Raw genomic sequence first — 23,270 nt, 5'->3', positions numbered from 1 at the left:
TGTATTTTTATATAAATATACATTTTGGCTACCCTTTTAGGGGACACCTGACATCTGGGGCAAGGAAAACTGAAGAAAATGTCATTGGCTACTTTTTTTATTCCCCTGATGACCTGACGTCAGAGAAGAGGCGACAGCAGCCGACGCAGGACCCAAGACTTTGGAATTCAGGCCGACTGAGGGCAACCTGCCAGCAGGATTACCCAAATGTAATGACTGCAACAGTGAATACACTCTAACATCTACATTTATGGTAAGTGTACACAACTGTACTTTAGTGCCCCCCCATGCTATCCCCTTCATACTTGTGTATTCCCAGTTTACTACCATGGATTTCTATCAAATCTAGCAAATATTCAAGTAATGACTTTAAATTGGCATCTGTAATGTTTTCCATTTTTTCTCTTTCAATTGTTTTTCTGTACTCTCTTCCCTTACTCTTGCAGTGAAACCCCTTTTGGGAACTCTGGGTTAGTTGCATAGAAAAAACAAAACCTAATTTCTTTTTTGCCCTCAAGTATCCATTTCACCATTTTCAGGCATTCTTCATGGCAACTTTTTGTGGACTTTTTATTGCCACAGTGGGACCTTTTGGAGCATCTATTGGATCAGGGTGCAACACTGCAGAAAGATATCTAGCTCCTTGTAGGACTTTGCACAACTATTCTTTCTACTTGCCCTGGCCCTAGAAACTTTGGCAGGATGGGTACTTTTTATATCCTGGGATGAGTGTGACCAGCTTGTCCTTTTTTTCCATGATACATATAATATTCTCTCTACATCAGTTTTGCCTTGGTATGATTTAAACAGCAGACCCACCACATGAAGGTACCCATAAAGGCTTGAAGATAAAATTAACTTCAAAACAAAACCTTTTTTTTTTTTTTTTCACCTGAAGCCACCCAGGAGGAACTAACTTTCCTCTCTGGGCTTGAATTTCATTTTAGAAAAATTGACCTTGCCTTCTTTTATGTCAGACACGCATCTTAACAGACCGCGAACATTGGGCATGTGTCCGTATAACAAGCACACATCAAATATTGTACATTTAACATTTTCCTACTTCCTTTGTTTTTTGTTACGCACCCTGGGTTGGATTTAGTGTAGGTAACTGTAGTGAAAAGCTTCATTTGCTTTCTTGGGAAAGTTCTTGTAATTGTGCCCCTCCCCCATGCCACCCCCTCCATACTTGTGTATTCCAAGTTGTACTACCTTGGAAAACAGTAATACCATTAGGAGAAGAATTAAGTAATTATACTTTTCATGATTGTTGGGTAATCCTCTTTGGTTGCTTGCATCTACTTCAGGTTAACTTTGGTTTTCTGGATTCCTTCTGGGAGTTGAGATGGGGGTTCAGGTATATTTGGTAGAGTTCTTTGTCCTTCAAAGTGATGCAGGTTACCTTATTTATAGCTGAATTTCAACCGATGTCCGCTTTGATGTGGAACGTTTTAGCCTGGCGTATTGATGTTCAGCTGCTGTTGAACTCTGGCCAAGAAATTTGCCATTCGCTGACTTGTGTACGAGTACACTGCAGTAGTGATAACCGTTTTTCAGATACCTGTGGTTATGGTGAGCAGCTTTTGTTCTGTTTAAAATGTGGATATTTCTGTAGTCTTGTGCTCTGTTCATATAAGTACTCATTCCTACCGGTTCTCAAGTGAATATTTTAGAAGGTAAAACAAGTGAAGACTGCAAAACAGTTTTCTAGGCATACATCTAGACACTCTGATTTTCATGGACTTCCCTGATTTTGACTTTCATTTTAGTTCTTGTTCCTTTTAATCCCTCCTAAAACTAGTGAATTTTGGAGAAATGGTGGTGAATTATACTTAATGAGAGTAACTAAGATTTACAAACTTCAGAAAATGCATATTAGTTCACACTTTTTATGTCAATTTCTCAAGTTAATAGTGTCCCTGATTGTGTCTGGTTTTGTCCCAGATTCTGTTGAGATTTGTCCTTTCTAGGTGGACATAACATGCAGTTTTGGACATGCCTGGTTAACTGAAGAAAACACACCCCAGTAATTGCAAAGTATTTTGAGTGTCCTGGGTGAGCAGAATTTGCAGTTGTGGGAAGAGATGCTCCTGCAATTTCTAGATGATTAAGCTGTTTCACTCCTAGCTTGTCGTACTTTATTCAACAGATGACAAGAAGGACGACGACAAAAAGGATGAAAAGGCAGACGTGAAATTACAAAACGGTGAGACAGCACCACCATCCAAAGAACTGTCTGTCGAGGAGAAAGCAAAGAAAATAATCAAGCAACGTTTCATGTTCAACATTGCTGATGGAGGCTTTACAGGTGGGTGTCCAGAGTTTTTTGCTACAAACTCTGTTTTTTAATGAGCATCCTCAACCTAAGGGCATATCTATTTACTAAGCTTTTCCATAGCTGTCCATGCAAGGAACTCCTTGCCATGTAGCATTAATAATGTAGGTATGACGCAAACAGGGGAGGTCATTTCTTTCCATCTCTATAATTCCACCTTTTCAAAGTGTATGAAAAGAGTTGTGTGCTTTTCATGGTTCTGAAAAAAAAAAGAATCATGTGAACTGCTAAAAACAAGGTTCATCCTCCAGATATGCAATACCTCTTAGAAGGCAAAACTTTTCCAGATAAGCGCACGCACTTGCCTCGCCTCTCCAGAGTTGCTTTGCTGCACTTAGCAGTTGAGAAAAATGTCCCAGACTTTTTTTTTTCTGATTTTTGGCTAAAAATTTATGACTAAACCCATTGAGGTTACTTCTGTTAACTTTTTCGTTTTCATTCTTTTTTCATAAAACTACGTTCTGTAGTTGTTCTACATGGTTCTCTTCAGTGCTTAAGATCAACCTTCTACTTTTGTGCAGCCTGAAACATTTAAACCAGAAAAGTTAAATCTTCCTATTTCTCTCTCTCCTTTGATTTAAGTGTCATAGATGTTCTTCGTGTTTCACTGTTGCAGTCATTACATTTGGGCTACCTGCTTGCAGTAGCAGTCAGTCAGCCTGATTAACAAAGTCTTGGGTCCTGCGTCGGTTGCTGTCCCTTCTTCCATGACGTCAGGTCGTCAGGGGTATAAAACAGGCAGCTGACGCCATTACATCAGTCTTTCTTGCCGTGCAGTGCCCGAAGCAGAAGCAGTTCGCAAGTGCCGGTCAGCAGACTCCTGAAATTTTCGTTTTCCAGTTTCAGAACCGAAGTCTTCAACTAAAGCCAAGTACCCTGTTGGGGAAACTTTTCTTGCTCCTTTCCGATGTCAGTAAGTTAATTGCATTACTTCTGAAAAGCAAATACCTCATAAAGATTTTCAAGCAAATACCTCAAAGATTTTCTTTCGTACTGCATGCCTTGCCTAGGACCTGACCACGACGTACCTTGCTGTCGGTTTTGTGCTTTATTTAATCAATGCACTATCCATCATCGGTATATTTTTGCCTCTAAATATTTCGGTTCATGGTTTAATTATCCAGAAATGTCGTCGGTTAGCCATCAGACTACTAGGATTCTGAAAAAACGCAAGGATAAAGACAGAGGCCGCCGAGGTCCAAAACTGCCGACGACTCTTCTAAGCCAGTCGACAGTTCGCCGGTACTCAGTGAGGCACTTTTGCAGCCCCTGATACCCGCTACTTCTGATTCTCAGGCCTCTACAGAGACCCATTCGGAGTCTGGTATGCTGCGAGATGCTTCAACTATGGAATCTGTGGATGTGTCTACCTTGGATGGGTCCGGAGCAGCTGTGCATGCACCAGCTTCTGAAGGTGTATTCAGGCCTACGGACTTGCATATTAAACCGACGCCGCCTCCTTTTAGGCCTAAATCTAGAACCATGCCTAAAAAACAGACGCCCAGGCCGCATGCTCAGGCCTCTATGCCTAAAAAACAAATGATAAGAATGGCTGATGATCTTATAACTCTAATCAAGGGAAACCAGCCTCCCCTTCTAAGAGACCTAGGACTGAAGTTGTTTGAGTCCTCTGACAAGGATTCTGATTTTTCTGATTCTTCTGATGATCTGGATTTGCCCTTATCTACTTATGAGGATTCTGATGCAGAGGACTCTATTCCTTCTGCTTCCCTTCCAGAGGATTTTTCTTTTGGTGAAACCTTACATACTCTAAGGGAGCATTTCCACTGGGAAAGCCAGGATCTTTCTGATTCAGAAAAGAGGCTTGGAGATTTCTTACTCCTGTCTCAGCATAGGCCTTTAGCTATTTCTGATGTACTAGACATTGTTGTTGCTTTTTCAGAATCTAGTTTGGCCCCTGATTCTTTGCCTCCTGCTCCTGGAAAGCATTGACATATTACAGGGTTCATGGTTCTCGTATGTTCCTTTTTAAAAATCCTATTGCAGATCCAGAGACTATTTCACAGGGACCCAAGGGCATTAAGGCTTCTACTGCTAAAAATCCTAACCCTTCTGATAGAGACTCCAGGGTGATGGATAGATGGGGTAAGATGGTTTACACTTCTGCAACCTTGGCCATTGGGGCTTTAAACTGCCAGTTTCATGTGTTAAAGTATCAACAACTTGTTATTGGATTGCTTAAACAGAAAATGATGTTGATGCTTGACTGTGCGGAAAATAATGAATTACAGGATTTAATGCATTCTGCTGAACAGGTTGGAAAACCTGCTTTGCATTGTGGATTTGATTCTTTAGAGGCCTCTTGCAGGGCTGCTGTTACTGGGTCTGTGCTCAGAAGGCATGCTTGGCTCAAGGGAGCAATCTTTACCTGATCATGTTAAAGCTAAATTGTTGGATGTTCCCTTAAACCAGGAATGCCTGTTTGGCAACAAGGCTGAGGAAGTTCTTAAAAAGATGAAAGATAAAGCTAAATCTATTCAAACTGTTAAAGATTTCTTGCAAGGTCAGCCTCCTACATTTAGTATGCACTGGCCTTCTAAGAATTGGTCCTTTCCAGCCCCTTCCAGGTCTTCTCGAGCCAAACCCAGATGTAGCAGAAACCCCAGGTTTCAGTCCCAAGGGAGACACAAGACTTAAGCAGTGTGGGGGGTTTCCGCTCCCAAATCAAGGAGTAGTAAGACTCCACCCTATGGAAAACCAGTCTCAATGACTTGCTTCTAAAACTTCCAAGCACTTCCCAACTGAATGCTCCTTTACCCAGGACAAATGGGTTTTAAGTAGTGCCCCAAGGATAAAGATTTCACTTCCACACCTTACCAACACCAAACAGGTGGCCAGATCTACCCCCAAATCAGTGGGCAGAGGCCCAAAAACAAGAATTCTCTCTCTTGAGCATGAGGGCTATTCAGTTGGTACCAGAAGAGGGAAAAGGGACAAGGTTTCTATTCGAGACTTTTCCTGGTACCCAGAAAAGACAATTCATGGCGTCCTACGCTAAACGCCTTTCTGGTGATTCCAAAATTCAAGATGCTGACTCTCTTTACCAGCTATTTCCTATGCTAGGCAAACATGCCTGGTTGGCAAGACTAGACTTTTATCAGTGAGTCTTGCAGAAGATGCCTATGCTTCAAAGCAGGCTACAAGCACCATCAGTTCTCTGCACTGCCCTTTGGCTTATTTACTGCACCCAGGGTATTCACAAAGTGCCTAGTTCCAGTCATTGCATTTTGCAGGCAAAGAAATATTCAAATATACCCATACCTGGATGATTGTCTAATTCAGGCAGAAAGCCAGGACATACTTTTGAATCATCTGGCCTTTGTTCAAACAGTGCTGACTTGTATGGGTTACACCATAAATGAAAAGAAATCACACCTGGTATCTTGTCAGCAAATTATTTCCTGGGAGCAGGCTTGAATACAACTTCCCAGATGGCTTTCCTCACGCTAGAGAAATTGATTCATTTGACAATCTACTTCAAACAAGTGGCCACAAAAACCCAGCTATCTGCAAGGCAAATACTGCAAGCCTTGGGGTTCATGGCCTCTTGCGTTCTTCTAATTCCATTATGCAAGGCTGCATATGAGGAACTACAGTGATATCTCAAAAGCCTATGGTGTCAACATTCTCAGGATCTAGAAGCAATGATTCCTATCATACCTTGCCTACGCCTAGAGTTCCTTTGGTGGGCAGAGGCCTGCCACCAAAACAAGGGACTACCATTCACACTACCCCCTGCCGCCCAAACCCTAACAGACGCATCAGACTATGCATGGGAGGCTCACCTGGCAGGGAAGTGCATTCAGGGCAAATGGAACCCAAGTCAAATGCACCTGCATCTCAATCAAAAAAGAAATGTTAGCTTTGCAGGTTGCTCTGACAGCCTTCAAGTACCTCATTCTTCCAGGACAACTAATGGTAAAGATGGACAAACACTACTGGCAGGGGATTTCCCATTCTTACTGCCTCTGCAGACTAGCCATGGTTTTATGGAACACTGCCTTGAGCTATCATATGAATCTACAAGCACAATTCCTGCCAGGAAAACTAAATACACTGGCAGACAGATTAAGCAGAAACCTCATGGACCCACACCAGTGGAAACTGGAACCAAGGATTTTCAACATGTTGACAAGCAAATGGGTGAGCCCAGATATAGACCTGTTTGCCTCCCCCCAGAGCCATCAGTTGTGGGGAAATTTTGCACAAGGATTCCCCACAAGCTAGCTTGGAAAGTGGATGCTTTGTCCTTCAGCTGGAAAAACCTACCAGTTTATGCCTTTCCTCCTCTGCCTCTGCTCTCCAAAGTACTACTAAAGATCAAACTGGACAAGCCAAGGACATTTTTAATTGCACCACACTGACCACGCCAGCACTGGGGTTACACCCTCTTGCGCAGTGTCATGCTTGGCCTCATGGCATCTGCCTCAGACTCCTTCCCTGTTGTCTCAGCAGGAGAACCAAATTCTGCACCCTCAGCTGCAAACCCTGAACCTAGTAGCCTGGCTAATTACCTAATCTCTCCTTTACCATCCCTCAGTAAATCAGTGATGGATATCATTTTAGAGGCAAGGAGGCCTAGTACTAGAAAATATGCTGCAAAATGGAAAAAGATTCTGTGCCTGGAAACAATCTCGGGGGATGAGCACAGCAGCGCCCAACTTACCTCAGATTTTACATTGCTTAACTGAGATGCTTCACAAGGGCTTGTCCTTTTCCTCCATCAAAATTCGTGCCTCAGCCATTTCAGCTCATTATAGCACAGAGCCTCCCCTCTTCTCTCACCCACTGCTCAAGCAGTTCCTCAAAGGGGCCACCCAGGAGAGCTCCAACTCCAGCCTGGGACCTTAACTTTGTCTTGGAGAAACTCAGTCTTCCTCCTTTTGAGCCAGCTGCTACTGCAGATTTAAAATTCCTTTCTTGGAAAACAGCCTTCCTTTTAGCAATCACTTCAGCAAGAAAGGGTATCTTATGGCAGTGGTGCCTTTCGTCATCTTTCATGCGGGCAGGGTGTCCCTCAGAACCAATCCCCTCCTTCATGCCCAAGGTGGTATCCAGTGTGGCTCTTAATCAGTCCATTCATTTGCCAACCTTCTTTCCTAACCCACAGAACAAAGGGGAATGGATACTGCACTCCTTAGATGTGCACAGACAACTTAGATTCTACTTGGACAGGACTAAACCTCGAAGGAAATCTGAACTGCTGGTGGCATTTGCTTCAGGGACAGAGGGGAAAGCTACTTTAAAGCAAACCATTTCTAAATGGATAGGCCATTGCAGTAATTTCTGCTATAAGCACCATGGAAAACCTATCCCACAGGGCATCAGACACCATTCAACCAGGGCTGCATCTACTTCTACAGCCTTTCTCAGAGGCGTCCCTACCAGGGGCATCCTAGAAGCTGCTACCTGGAGTTCTGTACATACTTTCACCAAGCATTATCATTTGCCAATTTTCTCTAAATCCAGAGCTGGCTTTGCCACTGCAGTCTTGCAGGGCCTTATAGCTGGTCCTAATGCTATTTAATTTCCTCCTCCTAACCTTAGCTTTGGGAATCTACTCAAATGTAATGACTGCGACAGTGAAACACGAAGAACATAGTACAGTTGTGTACACTTCCCATAAATGTAGATGTTCGAGTGTACTCACTGTTGTAGTCCTGGTTACCCTCACTCCAGCCCCCTTTCTTCTTTTGGCTATACCTCTACTCTCTCTTACTATGCTCAAAAGCTTTTTGGTGTATTTGATTTTTTGTTGGAGGTATATCCTTATATTTTTATAGATTTAATTGCTTCCCATTAGGGGGGCACCTGACGTCTGGGGCAAGAAAAAGTGATGTAATGGTGTTGGCTGCATGTTTTTGTACCCCTGACAATCTGATATCATGGAAGAAGGGACAGCAGCCGACGCAGGACCCAAAACTTTGTTAATCAGGCCATCTGAGGGCTACTGCAAGCAGTTAACCCAAATGTAATGACTGCAATAGTGAATACACTCTAACATAGTCTGTTCATGTTATCCAGTAAGGGCAAGTGTAGCTGTGGTCTGCAGATTCCCCACAAAGGCACACACGATCAGTCTTTCTTGCTTAGGTAAGGAACACAACCATGAGAACTGCGTGATTTGTAAATCTTTTGTCCCCAAGACCTTACATCACTGTTTACAGGCTTTGCATTTGTACTTGAGAATCAACGCTTAAAACAAGTAGCATTGGGGATGGAGGCTAAGACCATGCAGCCTACTTCTTCAGCTGTGCCTCTTCCAGCCGTTCCTCAGTCTGTGGCTGACGTCGACCTGGCCGAGGATTCGGCTTCCACCGGTATGGATAAAGCAGGTACCTCTAAGGTAGCCGCACAATCTCGAGCGGACGCCATGTCCATAGAGGCTACACTGGGCTCTACCTTGGATGCCAGGGGGCAATCCAGCTTTCACTCAGGGCTCTTTAGATTCCCTTGCCGCCATCCCTATGCCTGACCTGAGGCCTTCTCCCAGTCGGATGCCTGTGAGGCCTCTAAAGAAAAAACAGAAAACAAAGGATGCATCTTTTGCTTCTGATAGCATGCCCGATTGGCAGGCCTTCATCCAAAGTTTAATGCCTTTATGGCCCTCAGGCCTACTGCCTTAGAAACCCCCGGCACTGCTCCTCACCTCTTAAGCCCTAGACCTTTCATTCCTGAAGAGGGTAGAATGACTAGAGAAGGAGGAACTGTCTGATTCCTCAGGGGATTCCCTCTCTTACTCCTCTCAGATCTCTTCCCTCCTGGGATATGGATCTCCAGAGGAGGGCTCTATTGAACCAAACTCCCCTGTAGAGGAACTATCAAGATGAAAGACCACTTTGTGGGAATCCTCAGATATGACTGAAGTGCCAAAGAGGTTTTACAACCTGATACAAATGGACTCCCCCAGTCCTTCTGCTATCCCTCCTGTTCAGCCAGCCGTCTTGGATGCCTTTGCTTCTAATTCCATCAACCCAGCCTCCCAACCTCCAGCCCCACGGAGAGCAGATAGAATCTACAAAGTCCCGGCGACAGAAACATTTCTGTTTAAGTGCCCTCCTGATCCAGCCACTATCTCCATCTCTACTGATGGGGCCTCCAAGCTTCTTCCTACCACTACCATCCTCCCAGCTGACAAGGACAGCAAAACCATGGAGAGGTTAGGAAAGAAAATTTACACCTCTGCTACCCTGTCATTCAGAGCTATTAACTACCAAACTCACATGACCAAATATTCCTTAGCTCTGTTGGACAAGGCCACTAAGGAATTAGCTAACATTCCAGATTGTGCAGCCAAAGCTTCCTTAACCTCCCTGCTAGCCCTCACCTCTCAGGTGAATAGACGTTCATTTAAGATGCGGTTGTGATGCAGGTGAAGCATCAGCTAGGTCAGCTGCATCAGCCTCTGCACTAAGAAGATACTCATGGCTACGTCTTGCCTCTCCATGATGACTTCAGGGCCACACTTACTGATGCACCTTTGGATCACTCTGCCTTATTTGGTGAAAAAGTGACAGACCTGTTTCAGTCCCTGCAACAAAAAGGAAAAGAATTACAGGATCTAAAACACCTCCTGGTCTCTCCCATCCCTAAGTTCCAGAGGAACTACCCGGCTATGACCCAGTTTATCAGGAAGGCCTCTAGACATATAGCCCCCAGGTCTAGAAGACCCCCTGGAAGACAGCCCCCTCTGGCTAGAGCTTCTCCTTCCTCCACCCAAAGGGTCTTCCTTTCCAGATAGGGCAGATGGTGTCTGACCGCTTGCCCAACTTTCAACCCACCCCCCATCCTTTCCCCTATCTGCCCATCTCTCACTTGTCTCCCTGTGTGGTCACTCATTATCTCAGACAAGTGGGTTCTGTCCATCATAAAAAACAGTTACTTTATGTCCTGGATCAGCCTCCCATCAAGGCTAGGCATTCCCTAGTCACCCACCAGTAAGTTACCCCTCCAATGACAGGTTCTGTAAACCCTACTAATATAAGGCACTATAGCACCAGTTCCTACAAAATCAAAAAGAAAAGGATTCTATTCCTGAATCTTTTCCGTTCCCAGAAAGGATGGACCATGGAGGCCTTTTCTAGACCTCTCGTGCCTCAACCCCTTCTTAAAACTTACTACCTTCAAGATGCTCACTCTCCCCACCCTTTTCCCCCCGACTGCTTCCTCAGGGATTCATGGCAACCTTGGACATAAAGGATGCCTACCTTCTCATACCTGTAAAGCCCACCTTCAGGAAATACCTCAGATTTCTGGCAGGCTCATCCCATTTTCAGTTCTGTGCCTTGCCCTTTGGGCTTTCCACTGCTTCCAGGGTATTTGCAAAATGTCTGGCTCCAGTCATCGCTTACTGCAGGGCAGAGGGGATCCAGATATTCCCGTACCTAGATGACCTTATTCAGGCAGAAGACCGGAAGACTCTTCGTCTTCACACCCAGACCCTTGTGCTCCTCCTGCAGTCCCTAGGATTTCTAATAAACTTCCCAAAATCACATATGAAGCCCGCACAGGACATTTGCTTCCTGGGATTGGTGGCTCAGGTGCCCCAGAACCCAGGCCTCCCCCTACAAACACCCAACCCCCCCCCCCCCCCCAGACTATGAACACAGATGCCTCAGATGTGGGATGGGAAGCAACTCTAGGGCAGAGAAAAGTGTAAGGTTTGTGGACAGACAGACTGCACCACATAAACGTCAGAGAAATGAGAGCAATCCTCCTTGCTCTGCAAGCCTTCCTATCCTATCTAGAGCAGGGCTCTCTCAAGATATTCACGGACAACACCACAGTCCTGTGGTATCTCAAACAAGGAATGACAAAGTCATACCTTCTATGCAGACTAGCTCTGCAGGTGTGGAAACTGGCCACCTCACAGGGAATTGCCCTACAGGCAGCCTACATTCCGTCCTTGCACAACTCCCAGGCAGATCTCCTAAGCAGAACTATTTCAGACTACCACGAATGGATGCTTGAGAGATGTTTTCTTAAATCTGGTCCACAGGTGGGGTATACCACAAATAGACCTGTTTTCCTCTATAAACTGGTAACTTCCTGGGTACTGCACCAGGACACACTATCCCAAGGCACTGACGACAGATGCCTTCTCTAACCTGGAAGTGGAAATTTCTGTATGCATTCCCATCCTTCCCCTTAATACAAAAGGTGCTGCTGAATTTCAGAACTCACCAAAAATCTTGCTGGTGACCCCCTACTGACCATGACAGCACTGGTTTCCCCCTTCTCCTTCATTTGTCCAAGGGCATTCACCACAAGTTACCCCCTCAGTGGACCAATTCACACAGCACAAGGGGACAGAAATACACCCACAGTGGCAATCCCTGCACTTCACCCTGCAGGCTGATGAGATTCTGATCCCCTTCAGATACCTGTACAGCGAGGACGTGCTCAATGTCCTGCAGGAGGCCAGGAAATCCTCTGTCGAAGTGGAATAGGTTTTCTATTTGGTGTCACAAAAGATAGTTGGACCCGCTGAAAAGCAGCATTCCTCCAACCCTGTCTTACCTGTGTGAACTAATGCAGACAGGGCTGTCATACTCATCTCTGAAAGCACATTTTTCTATCTCTGCCTCCCTCTGGATCCACCCCTTGCATCCAGACTCCCCGCTTAAACTGTTCCTCAAAGGTATACTACACTTGAGACCACCCAGAAAATGGTCTCCTCCTCCCTGGGACCTTAACTGTGTATTAGACAAACTTACTTTAGCCCCCTTTGAGCCAGCAGACAAAGCTCCCATAAAATTTTGCACGTGGAAAACTGTTTTATTTGTAGCTCTGACCTCTGCTAGAAGGGTCTGAGTTGCAAGCTCTTTTGTCTACACCACCATTTTTAGTCTTCCACCTGGACAGGGTGACTCTCAGGACTTCACCCCCAAAGTAGTGAATGACCTATCCTTGAACCAGGCCATCCACCTGCCTGCCTACCTTCTCCAACCCGCAGGGGGATAGTGAGAGAATACTTCATTCCCTAGACGTCCACAGACAAATGAGATTTTATCTTCATAACACCAAACCTTCTAGGAAGTCTGACCAACTGTTTGTCTCCTTCCACCCCAGAACCCTGGGGAAAGCTGTAAGCAAACAGACCATTTCAGCCTGGATCTCTAGGGCCATTTCTTTCTGCTACTTAGACCATGGAAAGACCTTTCAGGGCAATGTCAAAGCCCACTCCACCAAGGGACATGACCTCTTCTGGTGCCCTTTAAGGGGCTAGACACTAGCTCTGTACTTGAGGCAGCTACTTGGTCCTCAGTGCACACCTTCACCAAACACTACAAACTGGATCACATCTCCAGAGCCAGGGCAGGGTTTGCCAGGGCTATCCTTCATGGATTCCTGGAAACAACATCTAGGCCACCTCCCAATCATTTGGCACTCACCCATATGTAGAATACTGCAACTTTGGAATAGAAGGGCAATAGGAAAGCTGTGTAAAATCTTACCATGACTGTAATGTCCTTCTCTTCCATGTTGCAGTATTCCTTCCCTCCCACCTACCCCTCTTGCCAGACTGCACCTACTCTCCTGGGTAACACTGGACAAGGCTATGCCCTTTTAGGACTGGCTCCAACTGGGGCTTTCATATGTTCGGAGGGCTGGTGTGTGCAGATGTCACTTTTATGGCCCACGTACTTGCTGACACATCAGATGTCCGACGCATCTAGAAAGACTGAAAATCTTTGGAAACCTGGCCGGACGAACTGGAGAGGGAGAAGGGTAAACCCATATGTAGAATACTGCAACATGGAGGAGGAGGACATCTATGGTTATGGTAACATTTTACACAGCTTTCTTTCTCTAGTCAGAACAGAAGTATTCTTTTGGGGAATACCTTCCACTTAAGCTTTTCCTCAAAACAGTAGTCATTTTTTTTAATAGAAAACTTTATATTTAAGCTAGGAAATGCGATTTTAGAGGTTATTAGTAAAGCTGCATCACTTCTCTTCCCCTTAGCCTCAGCTGCCTGAGCTGCTATTTGAATTCTGGTCACCTGCATGTTAGTCATGGCTGTATTCCACTGTAAACAAATGGAGCATATTGTCACTGTATACAAATGGGAACCCCGGCTGCTCGTGTTTGAAAAGTTGATCACGACATCTTTTAAATCTGCACTTTCTGTAGGCCTGAACTGCCTTCTTTGGAAGCAAATTCTGAATCTACTGTATGACCTCAAGTACCATCTATGAGGGAGTTGCGTGCAGTCACTGCCATATGACCAGTAATACACTTGCCTTTGCAATGAACATAATATGCAAAACAGGGCAGTTGTTTTTTCAAGGTGGTGATGTCAGATTCAACCCCCAACCACATGCACACATCCCTGACTTGCAGTGTGCCAACTCTGAAAAAGGTTTGTTTCATGTGTTAGCTGTAAGCATTGACCTGGGGTGTGCCAACTCTGCAAAAAGTTGGTTTCATGTGCTAGCTATAAGTATTTTCATATGTAGGAGGTCACCACATTTAAGTAGAGCTGTACACTTGGTGGCTATCCTGGAGAGTTTCTGAGAATCGCATTTTATCAGCCAGATCTTCATATTTGGTGACTCACAACGAGGGGATAATTCTCTGCACTAACCCTTTTTGTTTGCCCAGAGTGACTACATAATTTAATTTAAACCACTGCATCTACGAGCCTTTTTCTCAAAGTACCTAGTCAAAGGGATTTGCAGTACAAATCCTGCTCTATTTTCGAGCAGAGGTCCTGACAGGCCTGATTTCACGAGTCATCATCCCAAGCCTACAGACATTTTATAACCGATATTCAAACGTCAGGGAATAAGAAAGGTGTCTGGCACCATCTTCAGTTATTTCTAGCCGTGCAGTCAGATGCACATCATGTGTGTTTTATATGCTCGCAGTCTGTCGGTCAGCTTGCGTTTCCAAAGTTCCTGTGCTTCCAGATAGATACGTACCCCATTAAAGAAATTTCTTCTCTAATTAATGTTCAAAAAAAGTTCAACTCTTTATGCAGGATTTGCTTCCCATAAGACAAGAATTTCACTTGTTTTGCTTGGGGTCTCAGCACAGTGCCTCTGACTGCAAAACTCCATGCTAAAACCCTTACCTTAAATGTAGGGCTAATGTACTCACACATATGGAATCCTCGTCTGCTGCTTTGGTAGTGTTACATCCCCTGTCTTCTGCTACTGCCCAAGTTGACCAAGGACCTTGGTGAGGTGCCTTTGCATCCCCAAGGATAGGCAGCTACTAGGCCAAAATGGCTTGACCCTTTGGGAGGCCGCCACAATCCTCAGCCTTCCCACAGTTACCACCAGTGCTAATGCATCAGTTGGGTATGATGCTTGGGAGCATCTGCTTCTGACATTAGAGATGTGTATGAAAGGAATTGTCACCGCTCCAATGACTTCCGAAGTCCTGCCCAGTTGACCGCATCCCTCTGTCACATCTATTAAACCATTAAAACTGAAATGTACCCCCCTCACCTTGGCCTCGTCTCCACCCTAGGCCTCTGGACTGCAGGCTGAAGTCCAGGACCTGGTTAAGATAGCACAAGATTTCATGGCCCTAGTTAAAGCCAGAAAATCTTTGCAGACCTCCAAAGTCTGCCCGACTCCAACCAAAAGGACTAGTGATAAAGTTTTCCAAGAGGATGAAGACTACTCTTCCTCTGAAGGTGAGGAAGAACTTGCTTACATAGGTCACTTGCAACACCAAACCTACCTTGATTAGGACTCTGGCAACAATCTCTTCTGTCTTCCCACCCGAAGACCTTTCTTTGGGGGCACGTTACACAGAATGAATGAATCCTTCATCTGGGAAAGTAAACAGTCCTCCCTAGATCAAACACGGCAGGGAACTACCCTCTTCTCAACCATTTGCTGTCCCCCAAGTACACACAGAGCTAGGTGATGTGTTTGAGGACATAGACCTTCATGCGGATTCATTACCACCTGCTCCCAGAAAACCAGATGCGTTTTACAGTGTAATTGAGTTGTACAACCATCTCTACAAAAATCCTAAAGCTGATCCCTCTGTAGTCTCCACTAAAGCTACCAAAGGGATGCCCAAAGGGCCATCCTTGGCACCCTTTTACTTAGTGCCAGGGAGAGCAGACTACTGGCCAGGTTTGGCAAGAAAGCTTATACTTCTGCTACCTTAGCCATGAGAGTATTACATTTTTAATTCCATATAATAAAATACTAGGAATCACTTAAATCGAAATTTTAACAAAACTTTATTCCATGTCGGACAGAACCTTGTTATGCAGGACATGGGTAGAGAAGCTTTATGGATAGCCAGGCACTCCTTGAAATGTGGTTATGATGCCTTATGTGATGCTTGCAGGGCAGCTGCCACAGGATCAGTTGTACGCGGACATGCTTGGCCAAGAACTCCGCCATTGTCAGAACAGGTTAAAGCAGAGTTATTAGATGCCCCACTGAACAGAGTTCCTGTTCAGACTTCCACCTGAACAAATCTTCAAGAAACTAGAGAAAAAAAGGCAAATATTAAAACTGATAATTCTGCTTGTCCCCAACTCTGAGATGCAGTAGAAACTACTCCTCCAAGCCTTGGCTCGTCCTACCTAGAGGAGACGAGGGGAGGCCTCCTTGTGGAAGAAGACCAAGGCAAGCAAGAAAATGGCAACCAGAGCAGCCTATGAGATCTGTTGCTGCCAAACAGCACATCTAACACAGAACAGATGTGACTGTCTTCTCCCCGACCCCTGGTGGGTAGACTCCCCTCTTTTTTAAAAAAAAAAAAGGTGGAAGACCTTTACAAGGGATTAATGGGTTCTCAGCATTATAGGTTCATAGGTTCATACTAGGCTATCTGCCCGAGGGCATTTACAAGCCTAGCCCATCGTTTTGTGGCTTACGCCACCCCTTTAGTATGGGGAACTATACCCATTATTTTGCTGTGCCTCTGTCGAGCAGTGACACTGAGGTAATCCCTGGGGTATATCTGCGATCTCCCATCCATTGGTCAAGATTTCTCTTGAACAAGGCCAGCGAGGTGCTCTGCCTCACCTGTACCGGGATTTTGTTCCACAGCATAGGGAGTCTTTGGGTGATGAATCTATCCCTCCAGCACGTCCTATTAATAGCCGTGTCAAGGTTTAAGTCTCCGCCCTTGTCGCTCTGATGGATCTAGATTTTTTGAGGTGAAGCATATTCATCAAATCTGGGTTTGACATGGCCTTGTATGTTAGGCAAAGGTCACCTCTGAGCAAGCGGTGGCGACTGAATAGAGCTGGAGTTCTTTCAGTCGGACAGCATAGGACAGATTTTGAGACCCTTTATCCTTTTGGTGAGGAACTTTTGTGGCCTCTCCAGCTGCTGCAAGTGTCGGGTCAGATACATTCGAATGGGGCATTGTACTCAATCATTGGTCTGATGAGTGATGAGTAAAGGGAGACTATGACCTCCCTTGATCTAGATGAGAATCCCTTCATGATAAGGTGGGCAATGTAGAAGGTCTTCCTAACTACTTTAGCTACATGGGTGTCGAATGACAGACTACTATCAACCTGGGTCCCCAGGTCCCTGATAACTTCTTCTGTGCTCAGTGGATTGCCACCTATTTGGTAGCTAGGGGTAACCTTGTTTTCCCGAAGGGTATGACTATGCATTTTTGGCATTTAACTTTAGGCCGTGGCTCTGGCACCAGTTATCCGTTTCTGTGAGACCCTTCTGAAGGATATCTGTGTCAGATGTGTTTTCTACTATGGCGCCAAGTTTGCAGTCATCTGCAAACTTTGTCAGCCATAACCCTCCTGTGTTTGCTTGTACTTCGGAAAAGTAGATGCCAAACAAGAGCGGGCCCAGGACTGAGCCCTGTGGGACACCACTTGTGACAGGCTTTGAGTCTGACATGGCGCCAGCAACTCTGACCCTGTGGGTTCTGTCACTCAGCCAGTTTGCAACCCATCTTGTGATGTATGGGTTGACATTTAAGCTGATGAGTTTTTCATTGATACCCGAGTGGGGTATTGTATCGAAGGCCTCAGCCAGATCGAGGTAGGCTGTATGGACTGCCTTTCCCTCATCAATGGCTTTGGTGACTGTTTCGAAAAAGTCAACCAAGTTTAAAAGGCATGATCTGCCTTTGACCAAGCCAAACTGGGTTGGATCCAAAGTCTGCAAATTCCCTATGTCTTTATTTATAAGGTCCATTATGATCCTCTCCATGGCTTTGCAGATAAGGCTTGTCAAGCTAATGGGCCGGTAATTTCCAGGGTCGGTGGAGGCACCGCCTTTGTGAAGTGGTACCACAGTTGCAGTGCGCCACTCCCTGGGTACGTATCCAGAGGTAAGACTTTGATTAAACAGCTGTCCTAGCTGTGGGTTTAGGTTATAGGAAAGGAATACTTTATCCAGTTGACAAATTCCCCTTAATTGTGCATGTCAAGATCTCCAAAGGAGCAAGAAAGTCTCTTGCTACTGATTTACAAAACTGAAAACTTATGAACCACTAAATAAATATAACACTGCAGAAAGGCAGTTTACGCTAAAATGAACCAGAGAACTGTATTGCTAGCGCAGATTGTCTGAAGAAGGCCGGTAAAGCACTAGAACTAACGTTCCCTGGTTCATTTTAGCGTAAACTGCCTTTTTGCTGTGTTTTTATTCTTGCCACTGTTTTAGAAGCAAGGTTCCATACAGTCCGGGAAATGTTTTTACTTTTCCTGGTCCCAAAAAGAGAAACCTGGAAGAGCATATCCTAGATCTCTCAAGGTTAAACAAATTCCTTCACGTTCTAAAATTCAGGATGCTTACTCTGCAAAAGCTTTTGCTCATGATTTTTCAGAAAGCCTCCATCACTACAGTTGGCCTAAATGTTGGTCTGCTGAGACTGTCAGCAGAGAAATTTAACATTTCTCTTGGGGATGGATTTGTGTGTGACAGCACATTCCATGATATGGTATGGTGACTTCTTTAATCCCTCACCCAACTCCCCCAAACACAAACTTTATCTGAAAGTTCGGATTTCAGTTGTTCTCTGTATAAATGTCTCCACCTGGGCCAGGACCTTACTTTTTGGGTGAGATCCATGCCATTGTGTGCAGTGGTTTCATCTTCATGCCTTCAGTAATGCCCTGTCCAAGACATGATCCTGGTGTGTGCATACACTTTTATGGTGCGCGTTATACCTTAACATTAGTGCAGAGCAGGCTATGAAAATTACATACATAATGACAGTAATCTAGATCCCTTTTACTCCAGATAATTTATTTATCCATAGTTAAATGGGTTGTAACAAGTACCAACATGGACCTTTTGCAAACGGGAGCTGTCTTCTGAGTTGGTGCTTGATTCATTCTGCCCAGTTTATTGATAGTGATTCTGTCTAGCCTTGGAGATTGAATGGAAAAGCAGTTGTAAATGATGCAGCTTGGCTGAGTATTTGGTGACTGAGTTTTTTTTTATATACACCTGCTCAGATATTCATCAGAGGCCACTTCTACACTAGAAGGGGGGAATGGCCGCAGTTAAACATCTGTCCGTAACATCTGTCCGTTTGCCTGACTTCCAGAGCATGGTTCTTTTGTGGTCACTGACCCCCCCCCCACCCCCACCCCCCGAGGGGGGAACTACCAACAACTTTACCTATGAAATGATCCTATACAGTCCTTTACAGATGAAAAGAAAAAAAATGTATGAAGTCCACCAGAGAGAAGTACACAGCATGAAATAGACAAACCAAGAAATATATTCATTTAAGGAGTGTGTAGGCAGAGTGTTGGGTTATAGCCTGTCAGTCCTGCATAGGCCTTGGGGCTGACAAAACTAAGAGCACATTGTTGTCCTCCAGACCAGTATTTCTATGCAGTGCTTGGATAGATTTGTAGCTGTCCTATCCTGTTGCCAGTCCACAGGCATCCATGGGAGGTGCCAGCTGTGTGCATGCATTTGTGATGGTCACATCTTGTCCCTTCTCTTGCCTGTATCCCTGCAGTTTTGGTGAGAGAGAATTTCAAAGTGGGTTAAACTATGATTAGATCTTTTTTGGGCCTTTTTGAGGCCTTCAGTTGTACAGAAATATGCCACACTCATTGCCTAGCTTGACCCTTTTGGTTACAAGTTGATGGTTTTCATTTAGATCATCACTGCAGTAAGTCTTAACTGGGATTTGTAGCTGAAGAGTTTCCATACATGTGGCCTAACTTGTAGAACTCAGAACCTACCCTCAGTCATTATAGTGGCAGATCTCCTGAAACATTGGCATGCTCCCAGTATAAAGCAGGTGCCCACTTTACACCATTGATGTTTCTTGTCACAGTGTGGGGCTTATGTCTCATATACTGGCACTAAGACTTTATTGCCTTTGTGACATGGTTCAGCTTGCTTCTGAGCTTAAGGATCAGACAAGAAAGCACCCTTTTGGGGAAGCATCTTCCTTAGTTCTTTCAGAGTTGCTTTTTTAGTGCTAATGTATTTTGGTGGTTGGGATGTCAGCCTTATGTCTGAACTCTGCACCCAGAAAGAGAAGGGGTGTGTTTGTGGCAGGCAGATTTCCTGTAAATTCTACCATAATTACTGTGTTTTCTACTGGAGTGCAGACAACTTTCAGGTGTGTTGGCACCAGCGATTCACCTTAAAAACGATTTGAAGTAGGCAATATTCCTTGCAACACCACATATCTTGATCAGAAGATGCTTGTGGTATTTACCAGGACTTCTGTGATGTCAACAAGATTGCTCTTAACATCCAACATCCTTTAAGAACATGAAGTCAGAAGGTGTGAGAGAGAGATGCAGTAGATGTGGCTCAGACAACATACATTCCTGGTCAGTCTGAGGGTGCAGGTTTTAAGGAGGTGCTTTCACAACTTCCGGTCCATAGGTCTCTAATGATATCCATTTTGAGGCCACTATGCCTGTGGACACAGACACGTTTGTCCAGACAAAAAAAGTTATGACGGTGATCTAAGTGAAAAACATGGTACAGTTGTACAAGATCTTCAATAATAAATGTTCATTTAGATCAGTGTTGTAGTAAAACTACTTTTCCAGCATCCCCTCCTTTTCACTTTGCTTCCTTTGACTTGCAGACATCCTGGAGTGGATGTTCTTAGTCTTCCATTGCTGCAGTCCTGACTATTGGGTATAGTCCGCGTCCCAGTCGGCCCGAATACCAGAGTATAAGGCTGACGTCGGTCAGGGCGCATTAGACTGACGTCAGTACGTCAGGGTACTAATGCGCATGACCGACGTCATATCCTCAGTCTTTTTTGCCGCATGGTCCGATGCAGAAGCAGTTTTGCGAGTGCAGGTTGGCGTACTGAAATATTTCCGAAACCGGAGTTTCAGACCGAAACAGAGTTGGCTAAGTACGGGGAACATTTTGGTTTTTTCTTGCCTCAGTATTTTACGGATGTCAGAAAAAGTGAATAACTGTATTTCTTGTGGGAAACAGATACCTCATAGGGATTATCATACCTTGTGTATACCTTGTTTAGGGCCTGAGCACGCCGTTGTTGGTTGCCGCTCTTGTGCTAGGTTTAACAAACGCACTATTAAGAGGAGGTTAGACTGTGCCAGGTTAGTGTTTGGGAAGCGTTGCAATTACAAAATGCCGTCGGATGCTCCGGCGCCGCTTCCTCCAAGAAGCGCAAGGATAAAACAGTGAAGCCTAGGGTTGAGGAACCGGCAGTCCCGGACGTCGGTTCTTTGGAAGGCTCAGTGGAGCGGAGGTTTTGCCAGGAGTTTCCATGGAGTCCCAGGCAGAAACTATACTCTTACAGGATGTGCCTTCTCAGGAGGTAGGCCAGGCTGAGGGGCTTCTCAGGTGACTGTTCTTCCCTCTCTTCCCAAGGTAGTTAGGGCCTCTCCTTCTGTTGCCAAAACTTCTATGAGAGGTAGGCCTACTTCAGCTTCAGTGGGGCTTCTCCTACCATTTCAGGTTCTGTACCTAAGAAACATATGCTTAAGATGGCAGAAGATTTGATTACTATGATTAGGGGTTCTATGCCCCCGCCTGATAAGAGGCCTAGGGTGGAATCTGAGTTTGAGAGTTTTGAACAGTGCTCTGAGGCTTCAGAATCTTCTGTGGAAGATTTACAGGAGTATCCTACCTATTCTGATTCTGATGTGGATGATTCCACTCCTACAGCGTCTCCACCTGAGGATTTCTCATTTTCAGAGACTTTGCATTCCATGAGGGAGCACTTTAAATGGGAAGGCCAGGATTACTCTGACTCCAGGAAAAGGCTTAGGGAGTTCTTGTTTTTACCCCAGCATAGGCCTTTAGCTATTCCTCCTGTGTTGAATGTGGTGGAAGATGTTTTTGCAGAGGCTTCCTTGAACCCTGACTCTTTGCCTCCTGCTCCTGTTAAGCCTGATAGGTATTATAGGGTGCCCGAAGCTCATAAATATTTGTTTAAGAGTCCTAGGGCGGACCCAGAAACTATTTCCCAGGGGCCTAAGGGTGTAAAAGCTTCTGTGGTTAAAAATCCTGTCCCCACTGATAAAGAGGCGAGGGCTTTGGATAGGTGGGGAAAGAAAGTGTATACTTCTTCCACTCTAGCCATGAGAGCTTTGAATTGTCAGTTTCACATGTTAAAATATCAGAATTACCTTCTTTCACAATTGAAATCTAAGGTGGATGCTTTGGCGGAAGGTATTGAGTGTAAAGAGTTGCTGGATTTGGTTCATGTGTCGAACAAGTGGGTAAGCATTCTTTGCAATGTGGTTTTGATGCTGTACAGGCCTCCTCGAGGGTGGCTGCTACCAGCTCTGTTCTTCGCAGGCATGCCTGGTTGAAGGATCAGAATTTAGCTGAGCATGTTAAGACAAGGATTTTGGATGCTCCTTTGCAGTCTGATGTGTTGTTTGGTTCGCCTGTGGAAGCTGTTTTAAAGAAAATGGAGGACAAAGCCAAGTCTATGCAAACTGTTAAAGATTTTTTGCAGGTGCAGCCACCGAAGTTTAGTAGAAATTGGCCTGCTAAGGGGTGGACATATCCTGCTTATGATTCTCAGTCTAGGGGTAGGTCTAGGCGTGGTAGGGGCAGGGCTCAAAGTTCTTTTAGGCCTAGAACAGGGAGTTCACCTGCTCAGACTTCTGGTGAGGGCAGGGGTCAGTCCTTTCGTAAACAGACCCAATGACCTGTTTCTTCAGCTGCCAGCAAATTCACGTCTGGCAGCTCCTTTGGGGGGAAGACTGTCTCTTTTCAAAGAAAATTGGGATTTAATTACTCAAGACAAATGGGTGTTGGATATCATTCACCACGGTTACAGATTTTATTTCCATACAATGCCCCTTAGAAAGGCATGCCAGACGTTCCTCCTCTACAAAGAAAAGAGGCTCACAAGCAAGTTTTACAGTTACTTCACATAGGGGCCATTCAGCCAGTCCCTGTGTCAGAGAGGGGCCTAGGATTTTATTCTCGCCTGTTCCTTGTACCAAAGAAGGGGAACACGTGGAGACCAATTTTGGATTTATCTCTCCTCAACACGTTTTGGACATTCCCAAGTTCAAGATGTTGGCGTTACAACAGCTTTTACCTCTGCTGGGCAAAGATCACTGGATGGTAACTTTAGATCTCAAGGAAGCTTACCTTCATGTGCCTATAAGGCTAAGTTGCAGGAAGTATCTGCGGTTTCGAGCTGGAAATTCTCATTATCAGTTCTCTGCATTGCCCTTTGGCTTATCTACTGCCCAGAGTATTCACAAAGGTTCTGGCTCCAGTGATAGCTTACTTCAGGCTTCAAGGAATTCAAATCTATCCTTACTTGGGCGACTGCCTGATTCTGGCTCAAGAAAAGAAGACCTTCTACAGCATCTGGAATATGTTATAGCAGTGCTAAGATGCCTAGGGTATTCTGTGAACGAAATAAAGTCCAGTCTAGTACCCTCTCAAGACATGTGCTTTCTGGGTGTAAGACTGAATACAGCAGCCCAGATGGCCTTTTAACCCCGGACAAACAAAAGAGT

At 45.0% G+C, this 23,270-nt stretch overlaps 1 protein-coding gene across 1 annotated transcript in view; it reads left to right on the top strand.

The window, feature by feature from the left end:
• LOC122807962 (chromodomain-helicase-DNA-binding protein 4-like) overlaps positions 1-23,270 on the top strand; it is a 1,347,878-nt gene that overhangs the window by 1,046,426 nt on the left and 278,182 nt on the right. Inside the window, exon 29 of the mRNA XM_044078994.1 lies at positions 2,150-2,308. Coding sequence (XP_043934929.1) covers positions 2,150-2,308 — 159 coding nt within the window. The remainder of the gene's footprint in view (positions 1-2,149; positions 2,309-23,270) is intronic.

Source organism: Protopterus annectens, chromosome 8.part0 (assembly GCF_019279795.1).
Source record: "Protopterus annectens isolate FY-2018-M chromosome 8.part0, PAN1.0, whole genome shotgun sequence".
In the NCBI taxonomy this organism is placed as follows: domain Eukaryota; kingdom Metazoa; phylum Chordata; order Ceratodontiformes; family Protopteridae; genus Protopterus; species Protopterus annectens.
This window is presented reverse-complemented; position numbering and strand designations above follow the sequence as displayed.